Below are 26,154 nucleotides of genomic sequence, written 5' to 3'. Positions count from 1 at the left end.
CTTATCCTTCCTGCCTATAATGACAATTTATGACTGAGTCCCCTTCGCTGAGTGACAAGAAGAGACAGAAAAAAGGGAGTAATTCAGAGGAAGTCCAAGAGACAAATGAGGTGCGAGTAGGCAGGAAGGAAGAAAGGAAAGGAAAGAAGGATTCTCGAAAAAGCGTAGAGGAGGGGAACCAGGGTGAGAGAGAGAGAGAGAGAGAGAGAGAGAGAGAGAGAGAGAGAGAGAGAGAGAGAGAGAGAGGAGGGGATGTGTCGTACAAAGAATTCAAAGCGATGAAGAGAGAGAACCCCATTACTACACTAACTTCCAGTATTAATTGAATGTAAACTCAACCAAGTGTAGCAGCTGAACTCGTAGACACAGGGTCGGTCGGTGGGAAGTGGGAAGTGGGAGGCGGATCGTCGAGAGAGGCAGGCGAGGCGAGGCGAGGCGAGGCGAGGCACTGTGTCTGGTGGGCAGGTCAGAGGCAGTGTAGCTCCGGCAAGCGTGGAGGAAAGACGTACTCGCGACACTCCCTCGCCGCCCTCACCACGCAGACAACTGGGTCTCTCCCGCGTCTGAATCCCGACTACTGAGGAATAACGTTCACTCAGGCATCATGATACTCTCGCCATATAAGCGGTACATTATCAGTGCGTTGATGACACCTACACGTACTGTTTTCCCTGTGGAGTGTGTGTAACGGCACGCTTGGAAGTGCCACCCAACAGTAACAGTGTGTGGAGATGGAAAAGTTAAGTAAGCAGTAAGAAAGGTTCTCGCCTCTATGGCCCACGCTCGGCGGCTCGTGGCTGCCGGCTGCAATACTTGACGAGGCTCACAGAATAAAAGACAAGTGAGTGTTTTCAAGAACCACAAACCCCTTCTTGGTCTCGCCTGCGCCGGCCCTCTCTTCTGCTTACTTCAGACAGAGGAATGATTTACAGTAGCTTAGAAATGTTGCTTCCAAGACAAGAAATAATTCGGAACATTCGTTTTCTCTGACTTCATGGCAAAGGTTAGGTTTGCCAGAACAACTACATGATTACAAACATTGTTGTATTTATCAACTGTTATATATATAATTTTACTTGTGTATCGCGTGCGTGTGATTCCCACCTTGGTGTCACGTGTTCTGACACTGTATTGACCCCGAAAACACCTGGATAGTGAGCTGAGGTGAGGTTGAAGGCTGCTGAGGATCGAGAAGCAAGCATCACTGTGAATCAATATCTCACACTCATTACCCATCGCGACAATACCATCATGCTTCTCTCACTGTGTGTAATAGGTGAGTAATGGCTTCCTCTCCTCCTTTTCCTCATCTTCCTTTTATTAGTTCTTTGATGCTCGGAGGGCTGCACTCATGTGGGATTAATGACATCATCCACACTTAATGCTTTCCCAATAATCAATAAGAGAGAGATCATGGTAGATGTCCAGCGGTTCTCACACAAAATTACCCCCTTCGCGTTTTGGCCTTTATGTGTTTGACCTCTCCAGGACTTACTTAGTGACTGGCTTCCCTTCACCGCGTCGTGCCTCTTTTTTCGCGGCATTATTCTGTCACTTATCCCAACCCTCGGCAATTATCGAAAACCTTTGCAGAGTACGTCGTTACGCCCTCCTCCTGCTGCTTATTCCTGCTTGGTCCTACTTCAAAGGTCTACTCTGGCTTTATCCAAGGACCATCTCTGCGCCACTTCGTTTCCGGAATGTCTTGCGCGCCTCCACGGGGGCAGGATTGGGTTAGATCAAATTGTCAAGTTAGATAAATTCAGGATTCCATTCAAGGAAAGTTAGGTGGATCAGGTTACTTTACCAATATCCTTATTTTAAAACTGCTACATACGATAGAACATTTATTTCTTATCTAAGTTTTAGGTTCTAATTTAACAAAAATTGGAAATGCAATTACAGTTCCTTGTCCAAGAATTCACGTTATAAGATTAAATTAATTTTCAGATCTTTCTTAGCAAACAATAGGAGGCAAAAGTATGTGAGGAAGCCTGACGCGAAGCCTTGCAATGTGTCGCTGGGTTTAAAAAAAAAGGAGCGAAATAATATCATATTTTTGGTAGGACGGCAACATGAAGGGCCACAGGTGACAAGGAAAACAGGTTAATTAGTTTATTTTTGAGATTAATGTCTCGAAAAGAGGAGGGAAGCAACGTGGAGAAAATGAAGTTGGAGCTTTACTTAATGGTAACTGCAATGGTGATGATGCTGTGAAAAATAAACATTAAAGGGAAATGGTATCTATCTTTCAGTGTGTTGGACGGCTATCCTGTGTCTGCTGTGTCCCTAATCTGGTCCATCACCGGGGCTATCTTTTAGGCCTCACCCACATCCCGACACGTCACAAACTTTGCCTATGACTTTGCCCTTCCCATCCTACCCTAATCTCTTCATCATCTTCCCTTACTTTTCCACTTCCCACCTATGTGTTCCCTCAAGTCTCTCCCCATTTTTCTTTAAGATTTAAATTTGTTCGTGTTTATATGTCTCTTTCTCATATCTCCGTGTTCCCCTCGCTTTTTTATCTCCCTTTTCTTGCCATTCCATTCATATTCCTTTCCCTTGCCCTCCTTCATCTTCATTCCCTTCACTCGCCCCCTGCATTCCTACATTCTCTCTCCATTTAGTCTCACCCTCTCATATTTCCCCTTTCTTTCCTCTCATCACCCTTATCCTACACCTTCATTCCTCCACTTACATCTGTAATTCCTCACATTCCTCTTAGTTTTCTGTCCCACATCGTCCCCCTTTCACCATCACCCTTTAGATTCCTTCACCGTTCTCCTCCTCTTAGCGTCACCACTCGCCTGGGACAATGACATTCCTCCCCTCACCCGCCGTGCCTAAATGTGTTACCTCTCTGTCAACGACTGGATCAAGACCTATTATACACCCGGGATAAGGAGCCGCCATATCTCCATCTACACTGTGACGCTCCAGCACACACTTCACTGGAATAAGATGATGAATGTTATTAATATTTATCTCTTTCTCACTTTATCTCTCTTACTCTCTTTCCCTCTTTCCCCCTTTTTTTCTTTCTTTCATACGTATGTATCCTCTACTCACATGTAGGCAATTGGGATGAAAATAATTATACCAATAATAATAATGATAATAATAATAATAATAATAATAATAATAATAATAATAATAATAATAATAATAATAATAATAATAATCATACAAGCAACATTATCATCATCACAGTGTTCCCTATCATTATGGAAGGAGTCGCCCTCCACAACATAACTTTCAAGTATTATCAAGTAAGTTCATGTAAGCGCATTAATATTATTCAACCCTAACTCCAGATTATTTCAACTTACTTAGGTCAACCCAGCCTTCTACCCTCCCTCCTGAGTTCCTCCTCTTCCTTGCTTTACCGTTGGGTATTAAATGAATTTCTCCTCTTCTAGAAAATCATCACTCCGTGCTAATCAAGTCAGTGTCTTCCTTGGTCTTTACGTTTCCAACTACGCTTCAGACTCCAGCGCACGATGTTCCGTCTTCCTCAAAAAACAGTGTTTTTCTTTCAGCAATCTCATGTAGGTTTTGTCACATGTCCAGATTTTTTTTAAACCTATCTAATCTAAATTGTCCGTTTCTCTGGTGCCGCCGTCGTGATCTTTACAAATGAAATGAATACGACAGACAAGAAATATGAGAAAGCTACGCGGAACAGTAAAGAACAGCGATACATATGCAGAGGATGATAACACCCCATCAAGGGAAACGAGGCAAGAACACCTCGCATGACAACACCCAAGTAAGACATATCATAACACGCAACCCAACGACAACGCAACACCAGGCAAAACGCGGAGCACACGAAAAAAGTAAATGAATAAAAATAACAATAACAAAAAAAAGACCCTAGGAAAAAAATCTGAGAAAACAAAACAAGGTAATTTAATATAACACCGTCTAGGACAAAAAGAAAACGAAACAAAAGGAAGCAAGACCAACGAGAAGGGAACAAAACTCGTAAGATGAATCAACAAAAGAAAGAAAGAGAAAAAAATTGAACTTTAAAAAATACACGTACACAATACATAAAAAAAGCGAGTCTCCTGAAGCAAAAAGGTGTCTCTCCTTTAAGAATTTTTCAAACAATCCCATTCCCAGCCAGCGTGTGGAAAGTAATCCTAAACTAAAATGACAATGAGCCCAGGAGTAGAAGAGGGAGGAAGCTGAAGGTGGAGTAAAAAAATGAAACAAGGACAGGAAGAGGGCTGAGATAATGTGGAGAGTCAATAGAACTGTATAGCAGGGAGTGAGAGGGTGACGGAGGGAGAGAAAAGGAGAAAGCATACAGGTGAGAGCCAGGGAGGGACAGAGAACAGGAGGGGAGCACAGGGTTTGGTGCAGTGAGAGCGGATGTGGGCCAGGATGCAAAATAATGGGTTTGTTTGTCCTCATGGTCAAATACACAAGAAAATGTGGCCTGTGGCAGCATCACAAACATTCATTCATATGTGCACGTATGAAAAACGTACATGGATTGTAGACAGACACAAAAGGATACAAATACATAGTCACATTTACATACATTTCCGTCCACATACGTATAATGGACGCAGCAAATTTGTACTCTTGCCAACACACACACACACACACACACACACACACACACACACACACACACACACACACACACACACACACACACACACACACACACACACACACACACACACACACACACACACACACACACACACACACACACACACACACACACACACACACACACACACACACACACACACACACACACACACACACACACACACACACACACACCTCGTTAAGGGACTTCCAAGAATACAAGGAATATCTTTCATTGTTATTCCCATAAAGATTCCCAAGTTCCTCTGTGGTAAGTGAATGACATTAATTGAGAACTTTCTAAATTTCTTCCCTCCCTTAGAATGAGTAGAATCCACCGCGACTTAAAGATCTACGTTTCTTTGCCCTCTACTTTTCTTTTTCAACAAAGTTTAGAAGTTCATAGTGGACTCTCTCTCTCTCTCTCTCTCTCTCTCTCTCTCTCTCTCTCTAGGGCATTCAGATAACTGTTGGGTCGCTCAGTCCGTCGGTTACGTGTGTGTGTGTGTGTGTGTGTGTGTGTGTGTGTGTGTGTGTGTGTGTGTGTGTTCACTGTTCACTGTTTGATCTGCTGCAGTCTCTGACGAGACAGCCAGACGTTACCCTACGGAACGAGCTCAGAGCTCATTATTTCCGATCTTCGGATAGGCCTGAGACCAGGCACACACCACACACCGGAACAACAAGGTCACAACTCCTCGATTTACATCCCGTACCTACTCACTGCTAGGTGAACAGGGGCTACACGTGAAAGGAGACACACCCAAATATCTCCACCCGGCCGGGGAATCGAACCCCGGTCATCTGGCTTGTGAAGCCAGCGCTCTAACCACTGAGCTACCGGGCCGTGTGTGTGTGTGTGTGTGTGTGTGTGTGTGTGTGTGTGTGTGTGTGTGTGTGTGTGTGCGTATGCGTGTGGTGCAAATGCTAGTACTCATAGAAGCGAATTAACGTTTTTTTTACCTCTAATTGAATTTACATTATTGAGTGACACCAATCTGTTCTCTAAGTCCACGAACACTACAGCATGGAACAGTGCAAGCAATACCTCGTACACTACTTCACTCACTGGAAGCCAACAGCTCAGTGCGTGTCCAAAGCAGGCCACATACCACACATCAAATATTTCTCCTCCAACGAAATAGTTTAGAGAACGTTATCACATTTCACGACGATAGTAAACGCACGCCAACCCTTCTCGTAACCCCTTCAAGGCACGAATACACCGCTATTTCATAAGAGTAACTGCACAAGTTGACTTAAGCAACATAAGGACAAGTCAGAATATATTTTCGTTACCATAACCTATCCATTTTTCCTTTTTTTTTTTATTTATCCGTGGGCTGGTATTCATGTATGGTTAAAGGCTGCCAGGAAACTCGCCAACCCTCAAAGATTTGAAACCCTTGAATAAAGCAACGCCCTTATCCTGATCCTGTTTCCCACCATTCATACATTTCCCTCGCTATTGCTCTCCAGTACAGGCGATCTCATACTCCCTGCTCCCGCCCTCACAAGCTTGGAACCTAATTGGATTTATTTACCGCGAGAGAGAGAGAGAGAGAGAGAGAGAGAGAGGGAAGGACAGATGGACGGGTTTTTTTTTTCGTTTTGGCTGTTCCTCATGCAAATTCCAAGGCCCATATCATCAGCGCCGTCATTTCTGCCCTGCACCAGCTGTTTTCACGCCATTGTCTCTTGTCTTGCTTTCCATCACAAGTGTCAACAACACCACAAGCACCACCGTTTAACACTTCTAACTCCCAGCATCTCCACCACTACCACCACCACCCCCACCACCACCATCATCACCACCGACATTACAACTGACCCTCGTTCGCACACCACCATCATCACCACCGTGCTTAGCCACTTAACTTCATTTGCAGCTTGTATTTACGTACAGCAACACGGAGAGAGAGAGAGAGAGAGAGAGAGAGAGAGAGAGAGAGAGAGAGAGAGAGCCTTTCTTTTCGCTTCCAACACAATTGATTGCCTCGCTTCAACTCAACCTCATTCCGAAATCTCCTCTCCTCCTAATTCTGTCTTTTATCCCCTCACCCGACTACCTACTCTCTCTCTCTCTCTCTCTCTCTCTCTCTCTCTCTCTCTCTCTCTCTCTCTCTCTCTCTCTCTCTCTCTCTCTCTCTCTCTCTCTCTCTCTCTCTCTCTCTCTCTCTCTCTCTCTCTCTCTCTCTCTCTCTCTCTCTCCCGTCGACTGTCTCCCCAGCACCCTTCTCTCAGGCCGAGGCAAATTTAGCGTTTCGTTCCTCGCAGGAGTGGCGAAACTCTCAATAAAGTGCAACAAGGACAGAACACAAACTCCAAATGGGGAGAAACACGACCAAGTTTTGGAAGTCTAGGAAAATTTGGATGCGTAGAACAGCTTTGGTGTTTTGGAGGGTTTGAGAAGCTTTTTTCGTATTCACCTGGTTTTGGGATCTCTCTCTCTCTCTCTCTCTCTCTCTCTCTCTCTCTCTCTCTCTCTCTCTCTCTCTCTCTCTCTCTCTCTCTCTCTCTCTCTCTCTCTTCTGTAATGGAATATAGTAAACAAGAATGAATAAGGCTGTCATGACTGTTACCCATCAGCTTTTCAGTCTCCTGTCTCTATCAATAAAAAAAATACGTACTTTGTGTGTGTTTGGGGGGAGGCTGACAAAAAAGGGTTACCTTCCTATAAGACCCTTTTCTACAGACAGAATACTGCGTTTGTCACCTGAGGAAATGCTATACATTATAAGACAAATTCAGTGTTTTGTAGCAGCAAATAATATTAAGGCTCACGGAAAGGATTGCATTATGCTTCATTCTTGGTTCAGAGTGGCAATGAACGCTGACTTTTCAACGGTGAAAACCGCGCACACGTGACAAGCGTGCCACACACGTTCTTCACAGCTGTCAGATAAAACTCCAATCCGGATAGAGATGTGTTGTGAACGTGTACTGTGTGTGTGTGCCTTGCATACCGACAACACTTATTAATATGGTTGAATGATCGTGGTGCGAATAACTTTTGCCACGCTAATTAATAGGTGGAGCAAGAGGCGGCGGGTGGTGTGAGAGGTGACGTCCTGAGCGAGGGTCAGCACCTGGCCCAGGTAACAGATGCTGCGGGGAGGAAGTCTCAGGTTTCCTAGAATGGGTCTTGCACACGCGGCCTCAGGAGAGAAACCTTTAAAGGGGAGGCTTCACTTTCCTCCTTTTCCCTCTCTCCTTCCCTCCTTCCTCTCCAGTGTCTTACCCTCCCTCTTCTTTCCTCCAGTAAGGTTTATTCCTCTCTTCCTTTCTTCAATAGTTTTTATTCCTCCACTATCCTCCATCCTCTTAGCAAATTAACTTTTCCTAATGGTAGAAGAGATTTCTGTTTGATCCTTCTCTTCCAATGCCTTGTCTTCACAATGTCTCTCATTCATCAATTATTTTCTTATTCCTCATATTTTTTCCTCATTTTATATCCAATTTCAGTTCAAATACATTTATTATTATATTACAGCATTACGTCCAACTGCAATTTCTTGATATTCTCCGATTCCAGAATTTATTTCATTCTTCCATTAGCGTAATCAGGCGTTTCATTCAATTTTTAATTTCTTTTACTTTGTTCCTCGACCCATTCATATTGAATTTCCCCTCTTTCCTCCCTCCTTACCTTTCTTTTCTCCTTTTGCTCTCCCATAACACATATTATCGTCTTCAAGTAACTCAGACCAGTGAAGGGAAAAAAAAGACCACTGACGTAACTTCTCAGCCATCTCTCATCGTCTGGCTCTCCCCATGCCTCCCGCTTGGCTCCTCTCCACTCCTACCCACTCCCTCCAAGCTCACCCTCAGTCTAGCCCCCTCAAGACACTCTCCGCCCGACTCGCCTCCCTCCACCTTTTCCTGACCTTAATCCTCACGCCACCTGGCTCACTTAAAGCTAGAAGGTGAATGGAAATGAATGGAAAGCAACGGGGTATACATAAAGATGGACATGCCATGTAAAGATGAAAAAAAAAAGCTGCCACACCGCGATTAGTGAAGTGAGTGTGGTGGTGATAAGGAAGTTAAGGAGTACATGACAATGGTGATGATGGATGCGTATCATTAAGTCAGCAGGAAAGCTTCTGTCTGAGTAACAAGGATTAGGGAGAGGTGATCAGAAACCTCATTCTCCCCTATCTCTCTCTCTCTCTCTCTCTCTCTCTCTCTCTCTCTCTCTCTCTCTCTCTCTCTCTCTCTCTCTCTCTCTCTCTCTCTCTCTTTCTCTCTTTCTCTTTCCCCTTATCTAGTTTCTACCATGGCATGAATTAACTCCATCACATACCGTTGCAACAATTACCCTTCCACCCTAAGTTTGCATTAGGGTTAAGTAGAAAGTGAAGTTAATAGCTAACAGAAATTTACAAGGTACTATGGAAAGCATGCCGCTCCCTACACCCTCCTCCCCACCACACACGTACACAAAAGTAGCAATTAAGAGAAAATATACGACACACGCAATTATCACTAAATTGAAACGATCTCACTTATGAGAATTTCAAATTAGAAATATACATAAATAATAATAATAATAATAATAATAATAATAATAACAACGTACTCAGCAAACGTAGACGACTTCATGACGGTCACAGCGAAGGATCAATGCGACAGGCTCCGGCTAATACTACTGCCTGTGTATTGTTATTCATCGTATAACTGTTACAATCATCTATTACTATTGTTACGTACATGGCTTAAAAAAAACACCATTTTTTAAGGAGACTGCACCGATTCCCTTTTCTTATATATTTTTCTTTTTTTGCAGTTGTTTTCCTCAGTGACGTGTCGTGTAAGCTAAGCCTCGATAGTCTTTCCCGCTTTCCAAACACAAACACCGTTAAATCCTGCTGATAAAAGGGAGTGGAGAGCCAATGCGATGATTCAAACGCTCACTATGTAAATACCGAAGCGCCTCGCCAGCGTGAGTAGCGTCACGTAAGTCACGTCTCTCCACGAAAAGTGTTCATCTCCTGACGGGGACGCAATGACTAATACACGAGTCGCCCAGTACACTGCTGAGCCTCACGTAGATCAAAGCTGTCCACTAATTGTATTTCTGCCTCCTTCCACTCTACCTTTGTGGCGCGACACACACCCACTCCATCCACTCCGGCACCAAAGATGTAGCCCCGCTGAAAAATGTCCTACCCCAGTCCTTTCATACATGGACTAAAAAATGCTTTGCTACTCTTCTCTCCATGCCCCGTTCCCTCCACCCATCCCTTCTACATGGCTTAAAATGCGTTGCTGTTCCCGTCCCAACCATCTGCCTTCCGTCCCTCCCTCTCCCACACGTTTGCGAGACCATCGTCCGACACACAACCTCCAGCAGCCAAACGAATTTCCTGATTTTGTGCCGCCGTGAGTTTCAATGAAAATGTTTTGTTGTCCTGCCATGGCGCACACGACTGGCCGGGGAATGGGATGTATGATGGAGGGAGAATTCCATAAGAGTTCTGCATTTGTGAGGGAATAAATTCACACAAAATAAACCTTGAAGCCTGGAAAGTATTCGCTGCAATTCTTTAAATAAATATTGAATCATTTATACATTCTTAATATGATTCAGATATTTTTAACACTGTGTACTCGGTTGCTGAACAAGATTCCAACCAAAACCATTACACGCACCAGCACGTCTCAATGGATAAACTGTCTACCATCACACGACACAGTGGGGGAGTGGAGCAGGACAAAGGCTCCCCCGTCACCCCTTCATTCACTAGTAAGTCAAGGGTTATCAACAACAGCCAAGCAAACGATGGCTCAGCAATTAGACCCACACGCCAATACGATGAATAACTGCCACACACTCTGAAGGAAATCCGTCCCCTTTTGAGCCTTCACACACACACACACACACACACACACACACACACACACACACACACACACACACACACACACACACACACACACACACACACTGCCCGGTAATAATTGCTCCACAAAGCCAGTCACTATTCAAACTGGATGATAAACAATACATCGACCAAACAAATAGATCAGATAAATGTTTACGATGCACCAGCAATGCATGTAACGGTGACAAACAAACACCATCACCACTGAGTGCAGGGAAAGGAAGGAAAGGTTCACTTCGTTCCTTACCTGAAGGCGAATTTCATTAATACTGAGAGTTACTGAAATGTTCTATTTAAGTTCCTCGGAGTTAAACATGAAGTCTGTGTCTCCTTCACTCAATTTTTTACTATATATAATTTCTTTTTATCTTCTCCCATTCTTCCTCTGAGTTTAAGTTATACTTGCTCTTGGCGACACAGTAAATTAGATAGAAGACTTTATGCGGTCAGATTCATACGTCAGAGCGGTTGACTGATGATTCGCGAAGCTAACAAGGTAGAAAATATTGCCTTTGGATTCCATTGAACAATAAATCCCAGAAACACCCAAGGGAAAAAGCGTGCTGATTAAAAAAAAAATAAATAAATAAACGCTACATGGAACAGAACAAAATATTATTCGAGTTTATAACAAAAAATCAATGCACGTACAATAACAACGCTACCGAGTTAGGGCAAGAAACAGTTAAACCTTTTTGGTTATTGTTAGCGGCGTTGTGTTGTGCCGTTAAGGATCTGACCTGTGGAGCTGCGGCCAGATGATGCCTTTACATTGATCTCTATAGGAAGCCAGACAGGAACGCCTCGCTACATCAGGCAACCACCCACGAGTGTGTGGAGAAAGGGGCCAACTAAACCTTGGTCTGTATACAAAGCGTGAGTCAAGCAGTCAAGTCATCCTATACTGCTTCCTGGTCATAGCTACTTCACCAAATACTCCACTCACTGCTTCACACTGCTCAGTCTGCTGCTTATCAATCATTACTTGTTGTTTACCTTTCTGATTGCCAATAGTTATTCATGATTTAGCGTTAAAATTCACCAAGTATTTACCAATTCCTAGACATTTTACACACTAATACTTTCTGTTTACCTTACAATATTTGGACAGTCATCACCAATATTTATAGATTCATAGACAAAAAAACACCCATTGCATTTACACAACCAGTATCCGCCTACCAGTACTTACCATTCCCTCCTAGCCCAGTACCCACGGAGACTCGGAGGCACCACGTGGGGTACGTTCCGGGGAGATCCATCACGGCATTAGTGTTGAGTCCTGACTGCCTAATTGTGATTTATTCAAAATGGAACTCACATAATGAAGAGAAATATTGGGTTATTTTGTATTCCTTGATGCCAAACTTCGCAAGGACCCATCATAAAAAGTCTCTCTCTCTCTCTCTCTCTCTCTCTCTCTCTCTCTCTCTCTCTCTCTCTCTCTCTCTCTCTCTCTCTCTCTCTCTCTCTCTCTCTCTCATGATCAAACACATCCGTCGGCACCTCCCTGTTTCTGCTGCTATTTCCTTTCCTCTCATCATTTATCTTCTCACCTCCACACCCATTCTTCATCCTTTCCTTCAATTACATTTCATCACCTCGACTCTAAAAGAAACGCAAGAAATACTGAAGCGAAAAATAAAAAGAATGCTAGGGAGTATTTCCTTTATCAATAGATTCGCTATATACTGACGGTTCTTATCTAGACCGTACCGTATTTTCCCTCATTAATGCACACCGTTATCTCTAATGCGACCACATATATCTCAGCCTTATCATTATTGTCCCCTCGTGACTGCTTTCCATTACCATGGGCGGCTCCAGTCCCGCTCCATGTGTTGCCCTAGTTCAGCACGCTCGCGCCGCGGCGGTGAGAAGATAGTGTTGTGTGGGTGTTGCTGCTACGTCCGCCTGACAGTACTCATTATTTGTGTACCTGGAGGGGAAGGTGAGAGAGAGAGAGAGAGAGAGAGAGAGAGAGAGAGAAACGTCATTGTTTTTATAGTTAGAAAATCTACATATTTTTGTGTTTAATCTTAAAAAATTCTCTCTCTCTCTCTCTCTCTCTCTCTCTCTCTCTCTCTCTCTCTCTCTCTCTCTCTCTCTCTCTCTCTCTTCACCATCATCCTTATCGCACTCCGCGGTTCCTCTCGTCCTTCTTCCGTCATCGCCTCTTTCCTCATCTGGAGGGTCTCTGGTTAGCTATTTCCGCCTTTCCATAGCACTGCAAGCACGTGCTCGTCACCAACCTTGTTCCGTGTTGGTGTCAGGCCGGCCTAACACAAGCTGCCACAGTGTTCTACTGTGAATGGTTGGGAGAGTGTAGCACAGACGGAAAAAAGGAAGAAGGAAGCAGGAGAGCGAAGAGAGTACCGGATGTGAGGAAAGAGATGGAGAGAAGGATAAGGGGACATTATAAAAAATTACATGACAACACAAAATAAAATAGAGGCCGAACATGATCACAGTTTTACAATGATACGATCTTCTTGGGAGAACAGTCATCTGGAAAAGACTTGTAAATTCCCACTGACCGGCGGCAGCAGCAGCAGAAGCAGCACCAACGGACTTTCCACCTCGTCTCGACCTGCGTCAGGTATGGCCCTCCTCCCGCCTTGCATGCCGATCCTCCAGCGAAGTATTTGTGCAAAATCTTTGGAGGATTTTTCTTCCTTTCACCTCGGCCTGGCATCTGTCGAGGATTTGCAGATCTGGTCTATACTAGCGAGCGTAGCGCAGCATCGAAGATACGAGAGAAGAAAATGGTGAACTATATTTACGTTGTGCATGGAAGGGAGATGGGAAGGTAGCGTGGCGGTGAGGTATTCCGGTGCAAGATGAAATTTGATCCGCTAGTTCGACGTGGCCTTGAGACATCCAGGCTCCAGATTCCATGTTTTGTGGTCATGGAGCTGTGGCCATCCTGGTAGAGCTCCTCAAAAATAGCGGCTGTGATGGACGTCACAAACATCCCTATAAACTAGTTTTTCCTCCGATACAGTAGATCTGGCAGAGCCGTGCTGCACTCTTTTGTTTCCCCTCCAGCCCTCATATGTCATGCTACTTTTTCGTTGCTCTTCTTTCCCTGTTGCTCGATGGACGGGTTCCCGCGGTGGTTCATCTTGTTCCTTGTTCTAGAAGTTCCTTTATTTGTCCTCACGTTTTAATTATTACACCTATTTACTACTCTTGCTATCCATTTTACAGTGAACAATGCATGAAAAAAACATTTACATATTTCTAAAGGAACAGGGCGCAGCATTTGACATTTCACTCTGCTGTATGTAAATTTCCATGTAACATTACCCTACTATTTTGCCTTAACACAAACCATTCGGCTGGATTTTACTATTTCCCTGGATAACCTCTTCTTAAAATGTTGAATGGTTTCCCAAGACTGGCAGCAACTTTACAGGCAGAGAGGGAGAGAGGGAAAGAGTTTGGTAGTGAATGAAGGCGAGGAGAGAAGTGAGAGGCACACAATGGCGAGTTTTCAAATATTCCACATTGGCTTCAAAGAGCAGACTGCAAGAAACGAACAGATTGCCAACTCGAAATAATAAGACCAGGAATTGTGACAGGAAAGGGAAAACAGAACCAGAAGCAGCAACAACAAAAAAAAAAAAAAAAAACGAGAAAATAAACAGAAAACTAACGCGCAAACTATAACAACGACAATAACAATAAATCATAACAATTTTGCCATATCACGGCTATTTATCTTGACACATTTCGCTACTTCAAATAAAAAAAGAAAGGAAAAAACTGTACCAACAACTCCACTTTAGCATATTGATTTGTGATACTAAAGTTGACTACATTCAGATACATATTTAACTACGAGTATTTGAAAATCTGAGGGCCATGGCATCCTGTCCTCTTGTTTAACTTCCTCAGTACTGGGACACTTTTTTATCTTGAGTTTTGGGTGTGATTAGACGAATTTATTTACATTAGGAAGGTCAATGGAGGTCAGAAGTTTAATGGTCAGTCTTCACTATTCTAATCCCATATATGTTCTGAAGCTGTATAAAATCACCAAATAGGAAACAGAATAAATATCAAAACGCGTCCTGGTACTGTAGGGGTCAAGGAATCTTTCGCCTCAACATTGCCCTTGACACTTTCCAAACCCTAATGGAGACAAGGAACCCAATGAACCCTGACATATTATTACCTGGAAATGGTATGAATCTAAGGCTATTCTTCTGGCGATGTTCCCAGCACACACTCATATCCTTTATTCCCTCTCATCTCCAAGTACTAATTTCTCTTCATTCCCTTCATTAATGGCGTGAATCCAAGTGATGTTACCAGCCCAGTCATTTCCCTAATTCTTCCACACCTTTACGTACTACTTACTAGTTTCTTTTCCTTCCTTTCATCAATAGTGGGAATCCAAAGTTACTCAGATGTTCCCAGCGCTCACTCATTTCTATATTTTTCACTTCCACGTATACTTGTTTATTTTCTTTCCCTTCATCTCTTAAGCTCTTCTCCCTTTGTTTCCGTCTCTTTCTCCTCTATCCTATACAAAGACACATTTACCAACACCTCAGTATATCTCGTCCCTCCCCACATTTCAAGCCACAATTTGATAAAAAGAGAAGAAAGAACTTCAAATCTACCTTTGATAAACGACGCACATTTTCCATCTCCGCCTTCTTTCCGTCTTACTCTTCATTCTCCTTCACTTTTTTTTATTTCTTTTTTTTTCAGCACGTAAACAAACTGCTCGCATTTTCCAGACCGTCACGGAAGAAAATACCAGAAATCAACCAATAATCTAGATATTTCCTCTCCTTTCCTACTTCTTCTCTTCCCCCGCTCTCTCCCCTCTCCCTCCTATCTCCCTCGTCCTCCTTCACCCACACGTCCGATGAAGGAGGCGGAAGGCGTAGCGAGCTAAAACCTTTTCAGTAACAGCTCTACCTTCCTTCTTACTCGGATGTTTGGCTTCCCTTCAATTGTTTCCACTTACTCTCCCCTCAGGAGGTTATCTTGCTTTACCCTTTAGTAATTTTTATCCTCGAATTTCCTCCTCCCATTCCCCTCAGGTGTTTCCCTGTACATAGTCCCTGAGGCGTTTTCCCTTTACAACCAGTGTCTGTTTCCTCTCACTGGTTTCTATTCCTCTTCTCAGAAGTTCCCCTTTGCCATTCACTGTTGTTTTCTGTCCCCCTTTGTGTCCCTTCCGGAGTTTCCTTTCGCTTTTCGCTTTATGTGTTTGCTTTCCCCGTTGTCTCAAATCCTTTTATTTCATTCATTTCATTAAGTGTTTTTGTTCATTCCATTCTCATGTACTCTATTTTCCCTGTTCTCCAGGAGCCCTAGCGGCGAGTGCCAGCGGCGGGCCAGAGGAAGTGGAAGTTGCCTATCCTCTGGTGGGGATTACTGAAGGGACGCCAAGCTCCTACATCAGACTTACGGGCGTGGCGGAAGACGAAGAGGAGGACGAGGACGGCCGATTGGACGAGGACGGCGAAGACATCGAGGAGGAGCCTTATTTCGATGCCTCCATGTCCCCCACCTATACCGCCTACCTGGGCAAGACGGCGACGCTCACCTGTATTGTTCACGCCGCCAAGAGTGACAAATCGGTAAGACTAACACGGAGGGAGGAACAAAGGGAAGGAGAGTGAGATACAAGGGAGTAATAACGGACAACGATAGAGAATAGTCTGCAGTATGGATTCAGAAGCTATTGGACAAACATACCATCTACCAATTTCATCTATGCCAGGAATTCAAATAAGGTGCACCGTATAAATAAGGAGAGAGTGGGGATTAGGAGGTGGACATGGAGCGTGGTTGGGAAAAAGAGGTGTGGCTTAATTTACATGTCATGATTTCTTGCCAATTACGTTTACCTGTTAAAATTCCTTGAGTCGTAACGTCGCTTTAGCTGAAATTAAAGGTAGAACAGTTGCTTCATCAAGTAGGAAGCCGACTGTACTACATAACAGGCAAATTAGAAAGGTAATTAGGCTATAGCTGAGCGAAATAAGGAAGTACAGGGGTATGCCGTGAGTGTGCTAATGGGTACACTTGTCAACAGCTCCCATGACTCAAAGCGACAAAGACGGGGGCGGTATCTTTTTGAGCCGTAAATGGAGCAGCGACATTGTGTGGGGTTCGCGAGATTTCAGTGTGATGAAGCGAAAAGGGATTCTGTTGAGCGTAAAAATATTGTTCTTTTCTCATAATGGAGAGGGATCGTCTCTATGTTTTACACAATATTTTTCACTTTTCTATTCTGCGTTGTTCAATTTCAGCGTAAATAATGTTTCATATTACCATGGCTGTATGCCGGTTCATTTACCTCTCTTCTGTGTGGTACAAGTCCCATTTCCATTTTGTGATTTTTATGTTTCTCTGTTTATCTTCGTGCTTCTGAACTCCTTTCACCTCCTCTTTTCCAGTGTCTTCGTCTCTCCATAAAATTTATCCAGCGCTATGATATTTGTCGGTGTGTGTGTTCTCTTGTGTGCCTTTGTGTTTATCTCTTGCCTGCGTCTAAGTATACGCGCTGTACTATCATTGCCTTTAAATTGATCATGACTTCCTTCAATAGAACACTTTCACATATCTCATTCTCTTTCCCTGCCTCACTCCATCGCCCACACGCAACACTTCCCTCGCCTCGTCCTCCCTCAGGTGTCATGGATCAAAGACCTGCGGATCCTGACCGTGGGCCGCTATACCTACACGACGGACCTCCGCTTCGAGGCGATCCACCAGCCATCCAGCACTGAGTGGACGCTGCGAGTGAAGCAAGTTGAGCTGCGGGACCAAGGGAATTACGAGTGCCAGATCACTACCAAGCCCATCAGGACCTTCACCGTTTTCCTCAAGGTCGTAGGTGAGTGATCGGTGAGAAGAAATAAGAATCATGGCGAAGGGAAGAAGAGTGAAAAAAAAAAAAAAAAAAAAAATATATATATATATATATATATATATATATATATATATATATATATATATATATATATATATATATATATATATATATATATATATATATATGCGCCTGGGGTGAAGTTGTGTGCGGAAACTAGTAGATAAAGTCTGGATGGTGCGAGCAGTGAGGGCAGCGACGAGGAAAGGAATGACGAGTGGGGATGAGCGAGGTGGCATAAGAGGACGCAGGCAGGGAGTTGAGAGCGGCGCACATGTCCTTGAATTCTGGATGATAGGATGGAAAATGCATCAACCTGGGTTTTGTTGGTGAAAGTTAAATGAAGGTTCGTAACCCGCCTTCCAAATTCACATAGAACTCAATTGTGGATACTGTTCTTGAGGGAAAGATAGATGTCTATGTGTAATATTTCGTATACTATTAAAGAAAGAACACTCACAGTATCGAGAGGATAACATGAAATTAAAATAACTACATCACCAGGGAATTTAATCCACCCTCTGTGTGTGCCAAACTTGAGAAAAAGAAAGGACACCCACAACACCTACACGCCCGACGCACATCAAAAGAAGCACAAGAGACGTAGTAAATCCCATGAACTTTCAGAATGGCCAAGTACACATGCAGGGAACAAGTCTCCCTCGTCTTCCTCTTCCTCGGGAAATATACTTTTACGGTAACTTTGGCCATAACAGAGGTAACGTCAGCGTCTCCTTACCAGCAACTTTCCTGTGTCCTCGAGACCTCAAGTGGTGCGAGGCTCCCACCTTCATTCATTTTTAAGTTCATTCTGACAGACACACAGGAGGAGTCACTCTAGTAAATAATATATATGCTGCTCTAACCCTCACCTCAGCCACCATCGCTTCCACCACCACCACACACTACTACTTCCACCACCACTACTACCATTAGCACAGTATCACCCTTCACAGGCACGAGTCCTTATCTCCTAGCACCCTCGTTCACCTTTGATTTACATATCCAACACCTGCAATATCCAACCCTTTCATTCTAAGCTCCCTCACTCTCACCCACAGACCACTAAAGGTCTCCACCTCCAGGAAGTGCCACGGATTCCCGTGTTTCTTGTTAGTGTTCCTTTTTTTCATCAAAACAAATAACACCTTCTCGTCAATCAAATGGCAATTAAGAATGTTGCTCTCTCTCTCTCTCTCTCTCTCTCTCTCTCTCTCTCTCTCTCTCTCTCTCTCTCTCTCTCTCTCTCTCTCTCTCTCTCTCTCTCTCTCTCTCTCTCTCTCTCTCTCTCTCTCTCTCTCTCTCTCTCTCTCTCCTGTCAAGGATAATGATTTCATGTGACACACACACACACACACACACACACACACACACACACACATACCAAAAATAAATAAATAAAACGCTATTCTTTCAATTCCTGGAATTTCAACAAATGCTTCACTCTACGACAGCTCTGAGTGCGATTAATTTTGGGAATTTTCAGCCATATATCTAGCCACGTGCGTGCCATTTTATCCATCAATGCAAAACAACTCTTCTATTCACCAACTGTGCCTAGACCAGAGGATCAAAAGGCCCAATATATATATATATATATATACTTTTCTAACTGGGAAAACTATCACAGTCCTACTTTTACCCTCTCTCTCTCTCTCTCTCTCTCTCTCTCTCTCTCTCTCTCTCTCTCTCTCTCTCTCTCTCTCTAGCACACTATCATATCTCCCCTCCCGCGCTCTCCTCTCCTCTCTTTTCTTCACCTCTCTCTCTCTCTCTCTCTCTCTCTCTCTCTCTCTCTCTCTCTCTCTCTCTCTCTCTCTCCTCGTACCCTCTCCCCTTCCGCGCGGGCAATCCTTTTTTCGTCTTTTTCTCCCTTTTTCTTTATTCGGCATCCATCCTATCTCCATTTCCTGCCACCTAACCAAACCCTCTTCTCCATCTCACTTCCCTCACATCTCTAATTCTCTTACCTTTCTTCTTTCCCGCTTCTTTTTTTTTATTTTATGGTCTATGTTGCTGCTCTCTCTCTCTCTCTCTCTCTCTCTCTCTCTCTCTCTCTCTCTCTCTCTCTCTCTCTCTCTCTCTCTCTCTCTCTCTCTCTCTCTCTCTCTCTGGATTTAAAGTAAGATGAGTTTTCACTTTGGGAATGTTCAGATCATAAATTCGTGACCACCCACTCACAAAGAGAGAAAGAGAGAGAGAGAGAGAGAGAGAGAGTGTGTGTGTGTGTGTGTGTGTGTGTGTGTGTGTGTGTGTGTGTGTGTGTGTGTGTGTGTGTGTGTGTGTGTGTGTGTGTTTAACTATAGATACGGGCCAAGGATATACCGATGAAATAATAGACCCAAAAAACATCACTATATTTCCTCCTCTTCCACCTCCTCCTCCTCCTCCTCCTCCTCCTCCTCCTCCTCCTCCTCCTCCTCCTCCTCCTCCTCCTCTTGGGTAGACCTCCTTTCTTCCTACATCTTTCTAGGTGTAGATTCTTTTTCTGCCTCTTTCTTATCTTTTTTTTCTCTCTCTCGGTAAAGATTAATCAAAGATAAGAAGAGTCAGATGAAAACTCTCTCTCTCTCTCTCTCTCTCTCTCTCTCTCTCTCTCTCTCTCTCTGGAAGTAACATTGCGATCTTTACTGTCCTTGAACATTTGCCACAAGCGCCCAGTTGGCATGATGGTGCACGCCGCGGGACGACCACAGCGCCGTGAAAAATGACCCTGGCGAGTAGAGGAGCAATGGTCGGGTGGCATAGAAAGGAGGAAGGCAGCGAGAAGGCACAAGAATAATGATGCGAAGGTAGACCTGACCAGAATATAAAACTGCACGTTGTCTAGGGTTATAATATGGGTAAAGTATGATAAATAGGAGGGTTCGATATGAGACAATGTAGAGAAATGACTTAGAAAAATATAAATGAAACTGAGAATATAATCGATACATTTGTGGTGGATGTTCATATACACATAGATTAACATAGAAAGGAATAGCTAACTTTCAAGTGGGGACGTGCAATGTGTAGACCTAAGGCTTCTTACGACTTTACTTATTTCCTTATATTTTTCTATTCTTATACATATGAATATATAAAGAGATTTGGGCATGTTTATAATATTTACAAGAAGACAAATGTTAAGTTGATGCAAATAGAGAGGGAGAGAGAGAGAGAGAGAGAGAGAGAGAGAGAGAGAGAGAGAGAGAGAGAGAGAGAGAGAGAGAGAGAGAGAGAGAGAGAGAGAGAGAGAGAGAGAGAGAGAGAGAGAGAGAGAGAGAGAGAGAGAGAGAGAGAGAGAGAGAGAGAGAGAGAGAGAGAGAGAGAGAGAGAGAGAGAGAGAGAGAGAGAGAGAGAAATCAATGGTACAGCGGCATATATGAAACTGGAATGCCTCCCGTTATTAACAAGTAGATAACACGATAACTGGAAGTCTCGGGAAAACACAGAAAAAAACAAGAAGATGGAGAAAAGGCGCGAAAAGAAAGACAACGAAACGACAAAAAATAAAAAGAGAATGAGATGGAGAAAATGTATGAGAAAAAGGAAGCACGAAGGAAAAGAGAAAGAAAAAGAAAAAACATAGAAAAAGAACACGAGGCGGAGGAGCAGTAGGAAGAGGAGGAGGAGGAGCAGGAGGAAGAGGAGGAGGAGGAGCAGGATAAAGAACGAGGAGGAGGATGAAAGGAGACTAACTCTTTTTCTTTCCTACTGACGCAGAACCGACGGTCGAGGTTCTTGGAGCACCTGACATCTACGTGAACCGAGCCAGCATGATCAACCTCACCTGTGTTGTATACCACGCCCCCTACCCGCCCGAGGCTATCACCTGGTACCACGGCAACGAGGTAAGCGCGAGCACACACATACACACACATAAATAGATAGATATAATTGTTCACACACAGATAACGGGATGGGCGTTTACTCTTATTAGACGACATTAGATTTCATTGACCAGAAAAATACACACACACCCACACCAACACACACACACACACACACACACACACACACACACACACACACACACACACACACACACACACACACACACACACACATTGTATTTATAGGTCTCATCTGATAATAAAATCCAAGAGTGTAACTATGGAGATAAAATTTGCCAGGGCATGAAATAAACATTTTCCTGAATTACGAAAGCGCTCAAATAAATGAAACGCCGCGATAGGAAAAAAGAAAAACTATACAGACATGGTATGACACGAATAAAGAAAAAGTGGATGGAATTTTATACAAGGAAAAGAGAGAGAGAGAGAGAGAGAGAGAGAGAGAGAGAGAGAGAGAGAGAGAGAGAGAGAGAGAGAGAGAGAGAGAGAGAGAGAGAGAGAGAGAGAGAGAGAGAGAGAGAGAGAGAGAGAGAGAGTCAATTTCACGTACACAAATACAAACATATGCATACATACATACGAATATACAAGAAGTGAACATGCACGAACACACACGGAGAAAGACATAAAAAGAGCGAGAAGAGAGAGAGAGAGAGAGAGAGAGAGAGAGAGAGAGAGAGAGAGAGAGAGAGAGAGAGAGAGAGAGAGAGAGAGAGAGAGAGAGAGAGAGAGAGAGAGAGAGAGATGGAAACAGAAACAGGCGGAGGAGGAGGAAGCAGTGACAAGCAGACAGAATAGACAAGGAATAACACATGAGAGAAACACAAGCAGCCAGACCACTTTAAACACAATCTGCATCACCACCACCACCACCGCCACCACCACTAGCACCACCCGTAGAATAACAACCATGCCGCCAGCAACAGAATGACGGACAGATAACCCTCACACGCCTCTCCCTTTCCTCCACACCAGACCATCAGCTACACGTCACCGCGAGGCGGGGTCAGTGTGGTGGAGGAGCGCGGCGAGACCACCACCAGCTTCCTCCTGCTGCAGAACGCCCGAGCCTCAGACACCGGCACCTTCACTTGCCAGCCTGATGGAATGGAGCCGGCGATCGCTAACCTCCACGTTCTCGATGGTATGTTTCAGGAGGGAGGAGGGGAGGGATAAGAGTGAATGGTGAGGAATGAAAGGAAAGCTAGGGAAGGGTAGGGAGAGTGTAGGGTTTAAAGTAAGGAAGAGATGAAAGGACGAGGCAGTACGTGTAAGTGAGAATAAAAGGAAAAAGTGTAGAAGGACATTGGTGAGAGTTGAGTTAGGGAGTAAGTGGTTGTTGGATATCGATAAGCGAAAGGCAGATGAAGAGCAGAGAGGTAGACGCGAGGTGGTAAGTGGCTGGCTCTGAGGAGGGTAGATGAAGGGTCCTGGTCTGAAGGTTGTGTCGAGTAGATGAAAGGAACGGAGAAGGTAGGATTTGGGCCGGGAAACTTTGGAAAATATGAGAAAAGGCTTCAGTTAATCATTTTACATTAGAGAGTAAAGGGAAAGGAAGGAAAGAAGAGAGGGAGGACGGGATGTAATTAGGATGCCAGCGCCGTTACCAAGGGAGCCGAGGTCATAAAGGAAATATAGAGGCAATATGGTGTCAGAGGGTGATTAAAAACAACCACGAGTGGGATGTTACATTACGATGTAATATACAAAAATTACGAGAAGCAGCACTGAGCGGCACAAAAAGAAACAAAAAGGTGAAAATGTAAGTAAGGAAATTAAAACTTTCAATTCCGTAATTACAGGTCACAACGGCATGCAACCACGTAAAATAGATATTGTGAAAAAGTGTAAATAGCATGCATACCGCTGGCTGTAAACAACAAACTAACAAATGTCTATTTGTGTGCGTGTGTGCGTGACTGTGGTGTGTGTGTGTGTGTGTGTGTGTGTGTGTGTGTGTGTGTGTGTGTGTGTGTGTGTGTGTGTGTGTGTGTGTGTGTGTGACAGGGGAACATCGGGCGGCCATGCAACACAACTCCAGCTGTGTGTGCGTGCCGAGGCTGTCCACCATCATTGTGGTGGCTGCCTTCATCGTCACCTGTTGTGTGGTGTTGTGAAGTCCCAAGGAGGGCACAGGCACCCAGGAGGCACCACAGGGGCACCCTCGCGGCGCCCCTGCTTCCTCGTGCAAGCCATCCAGGCGCCCGGACAAGGAAGTGGTTCGTGAATCACAAGTTTCATGGCCAAAAAGACTTTCTCACCGCTGTTTCTGAAGGCAAATGTGGCGCCGCCGCCACGAGACACTTTACAGTGGACGGCTCATCCTGACCTTCTCTGCGTACAGGCACAAAGGGAAGGTCAATCGCAACGGTGCATTATGCAATTCTTGAATACACGCTAAGTGCTGCGGAGGCTGGAAAGTTTTCCCATCAGCGTAAAATTCCCTCAAATGCAAGAAGTTACTGGACTGTTAATTATTTTTTACTTATTTTTATAGGGGAGGCGAAAAAATTGAGTCACCTGTTCATATGCTCAGTTAATTATGAAAGAGCAGATTATGAGCTCGTTCAGCCGCCGGGCCGCGGGGCCGATCAGGCACTATTTTTCCCGACAACATTTTTACTTTCAATGACTAATAATATTATGGGAAAAAATGTAAAATGCAAAGTAGGCTATTCATTTTATACATTCTCATAATTTGGTTTCTATTTTTCTATAATTGCTCTCTCAAAAAAAGAGGAAAAAAAAACATTATGAACATAATGGTCACTAAAATCCTAGTTTGTTGATTCTTTTTTATATATAATTTCCGCTCACTAACAAATTAACAACAGTCAGTAATGAAACGTCAGAAATGTGATTTTTGCATAATAGAAAACCAACTCGTATTACTGGTTGTGGAAAAGAACATACACACATATAAATGAGGTGACTGGACTGAAGATAACAGGAGCATGTAAGCAGAGATCACACCAACAAGTCCCCGTCAGGAAACAATAGTCAAAGGTCCAAGCTGACGTCACAGATCAGACATGGATTGGAACAGGGACGCAAAAAATTATTAATCCAGACCAAAGCTTCCCACAGAACCAATACAAAAATACTTCAGAGAGAAAACGTAACATTTACTTTGAGGGGAGTGGCAACAAGGGACAAAGAGCGAAGGAAGGGAGGGGGGCACTGACCCCTAGACCCTTTCCCTTCCCTTCACCCTCCCCTCTTCTCCCCCAAAGACTACCAAAATGTATGGCGTGTTTCCGTGTCCTCCAGTCTTGTGTTTTGTGAATTTCCTCGTGTCTATCTGCAAATCAACTTATCATGTGGTTTATCGATTCTCTCTCTCTCTCTCTCTCTCTCTCTCTCTCTCTCTCTCTCTCTCTCTCTCTCTCTCTCTCTCTCTCTCTCTCTCTCTCTCTCTCTCTCTCTCTCTCTCTCTCTTAATGTCAAGATGAATAATAAAGATTTAAGGTTCTCCACCGCCTGTCTCGCCTCCAAGGACATGTGGAGACGTGTTCCCCCTCCACACACACGAACTTCAACCACTGTCACTCCATGTTGAGATTGCAAACCCACGCAAGAGTTATTCTTGGACAAAAACTGAAAAAAGAGTACTCAGAATTCAACAGTGAGAAAAAAAACATGAAAGGTTATCGCAGGATTACTCATCATGTTTTAAGGTCATCAGCACATTGGTTGAGATTTGTGAGATTTTAATATTTGTTCATCATTTTTTTTCTAGAGAGAGAGAAGACTATGGCCGCTGCTCTGTCATGTTCATTATTTCTTTCTTTCTTTTACAAGCAACGAGAAAGCAAAAATGTTTCCCCCATTATCATTTATTCACCCTAATGTACACCGCAATGGGTCATCAACACGTCACACTTGCGTCATTCTTTCCTCACACTCACCCATAGAATCAATACCACCCCTTATTTCAGTTTCTACTAACCAATTCCCTGCCCTGCCCTATCCTGCGCTGCTACCTGCTATCCACCGCCATTTTTGCAATTCGAAAAATACCGCAGTAACTTTCCCCGCATCACCAGTACCACAAGTTTAAAAACGAACTACATCACCAGTCACCATGCTATAGCCACCATCACACAACACTAACAAGTACCAACAACTGCACCACCACCAACCCAGCTAACCACCACACCACACCACACCACACCACCCCACTCCCACCCGGGACGCTATCTATTGTCACTCCACTCCAGCACACGCACAAAACTGACAGCCACCACAACCAACCAACCACGTCACAGTCTCGCTAACGCCGCACTGCCGTCCCCTGTTCCCCTCTCCCCTCTCCCACCCCTCCGCCGCACAATACCATCACATCACTGCCTGCTGTCTATGCACAGATCGGGGTTAATCAGTATAATGCCGCACACAAACATTTTTGAAGTGGTTGTGCCTTTGTTCTTTCATCCATTACGATTGGGGAAACATCAACCAGCGATGCTTCTTTTGGGAATAAATTCTATTGGCAGTTCTGGGCAGGGTCTCCGTTTTGCTTTCTGAAATTCCCAGCTGGAGGATATTACCGGATTATCTCTTTTTTCGTTCTATATACACATCGTATCGGAAAATCATCCTCAGCCATTTTGTACTACAGGATATATTTACCCTGCGCTCTTTTCATGAAATAAAAAAAATGGATTTGTATTTTTTTCAGCAAATTAATCAAGTTAATGCACATTATTCGAGGGAATATGAATAAGTTATATTTACTGAACCTGTGACTTTTATGTATAAATTCTTTTTATCCTGGTGTAATTCACTTTGTCATCAGTGCATCTTTGCATCACTTTTTTGTATGCAGCATTTATGTTCTACTTATGATATATATTTTACATCATCGCATAGTCACATTGTCATCACTGCTTCTACGTTCACATTCTCCCATTGA

The 26,154-nt window shown here is 43.9% G+C and overlaps 1 protein-coding gene across 2 annotated transcripts; it reads left to right on the top strand.

Annotated features, from left to right (window-relative positions):
- Positions 1 to 436: 436 nt before the first annotated feature.
- LOC123510401 (zwei Ig domain protein zig-8-like) lies at positions 437 to 25,569 on the top strand. 2 transcript variants are annotated; one of them, XM_045265529.1, is made up of 6 exons: positions 437 to 1,276; positions 15,831 to 16,105; positions 17,163 to 17,367; positions 21,109 to 21,236; positions 22,215 to 22,383; positions 23,281 to 25,569. In XM_045265529.1, the coding sequence occupies exons 1-6, from the start codon at positions 1,252 to 1,254 to the stop codon at positions 23,565 to 23,567; spliced, it is 1,089 nt and encodes a 362-aa protein (XP_045121464.1). In that variant the 5' UTR covers positions 437 to 1,251; the 3' UTR covers positions 23,568 to 25,569. The 2 variants fall into 2 exon arrangements, with proteins under 2 accessions (XP_045121464.1, XP_045121465.1); XM_045265530.1 differs by having other exon boundaries at positions 444 to 1,276; positions 23,247 to 23,505.
- The last annotated feature ends 585 nt before the right edge of the window (positions 25,570 to 26,154 follow it).

Source organism: Portunus trituberculatus, chromosome 29 (assembly GCF_017591435.1).
Source record: "Portunus trituberculatus isolate SZX2019 chromosome 29, ASM1759143v1, whole genome shotgun sequence".
NCBI lineage: Eukaryota > Metazoa > Arthropoda > Malacostraca > Decapoda > Portunidae > Portunus > Portunus trituberculatus.
The sequence above is the reverse complement of the archived record's forward strand: the minus strand, read 5'-3'. Positions and strand labels throughout refer to the sequence as shown.

Excerpts from the sequence above, each read along its gene's own strand:
- LOC123510401 (XM_045265529.1), top strand. The coding sequence starts at position 1,252 with ATGCTTCTCTCACTGTGTGTAATAG. Across the intron at positions 17,368-21,108 it reads CGTTTTCCTCAAGGTCGTAG|AACCGACGGTCGAGGTTCTT; the intron begins GTGAGTGATCGG and ends CTACTGACGCAG. Across the intron at positions 21,237-22,214 it reads CCTGGTACCACGGCAACGAG|ACCATCAGCTACACGTCACC; the intron begins GTAAGCGCGAGC and ends CCTCCACACCAG.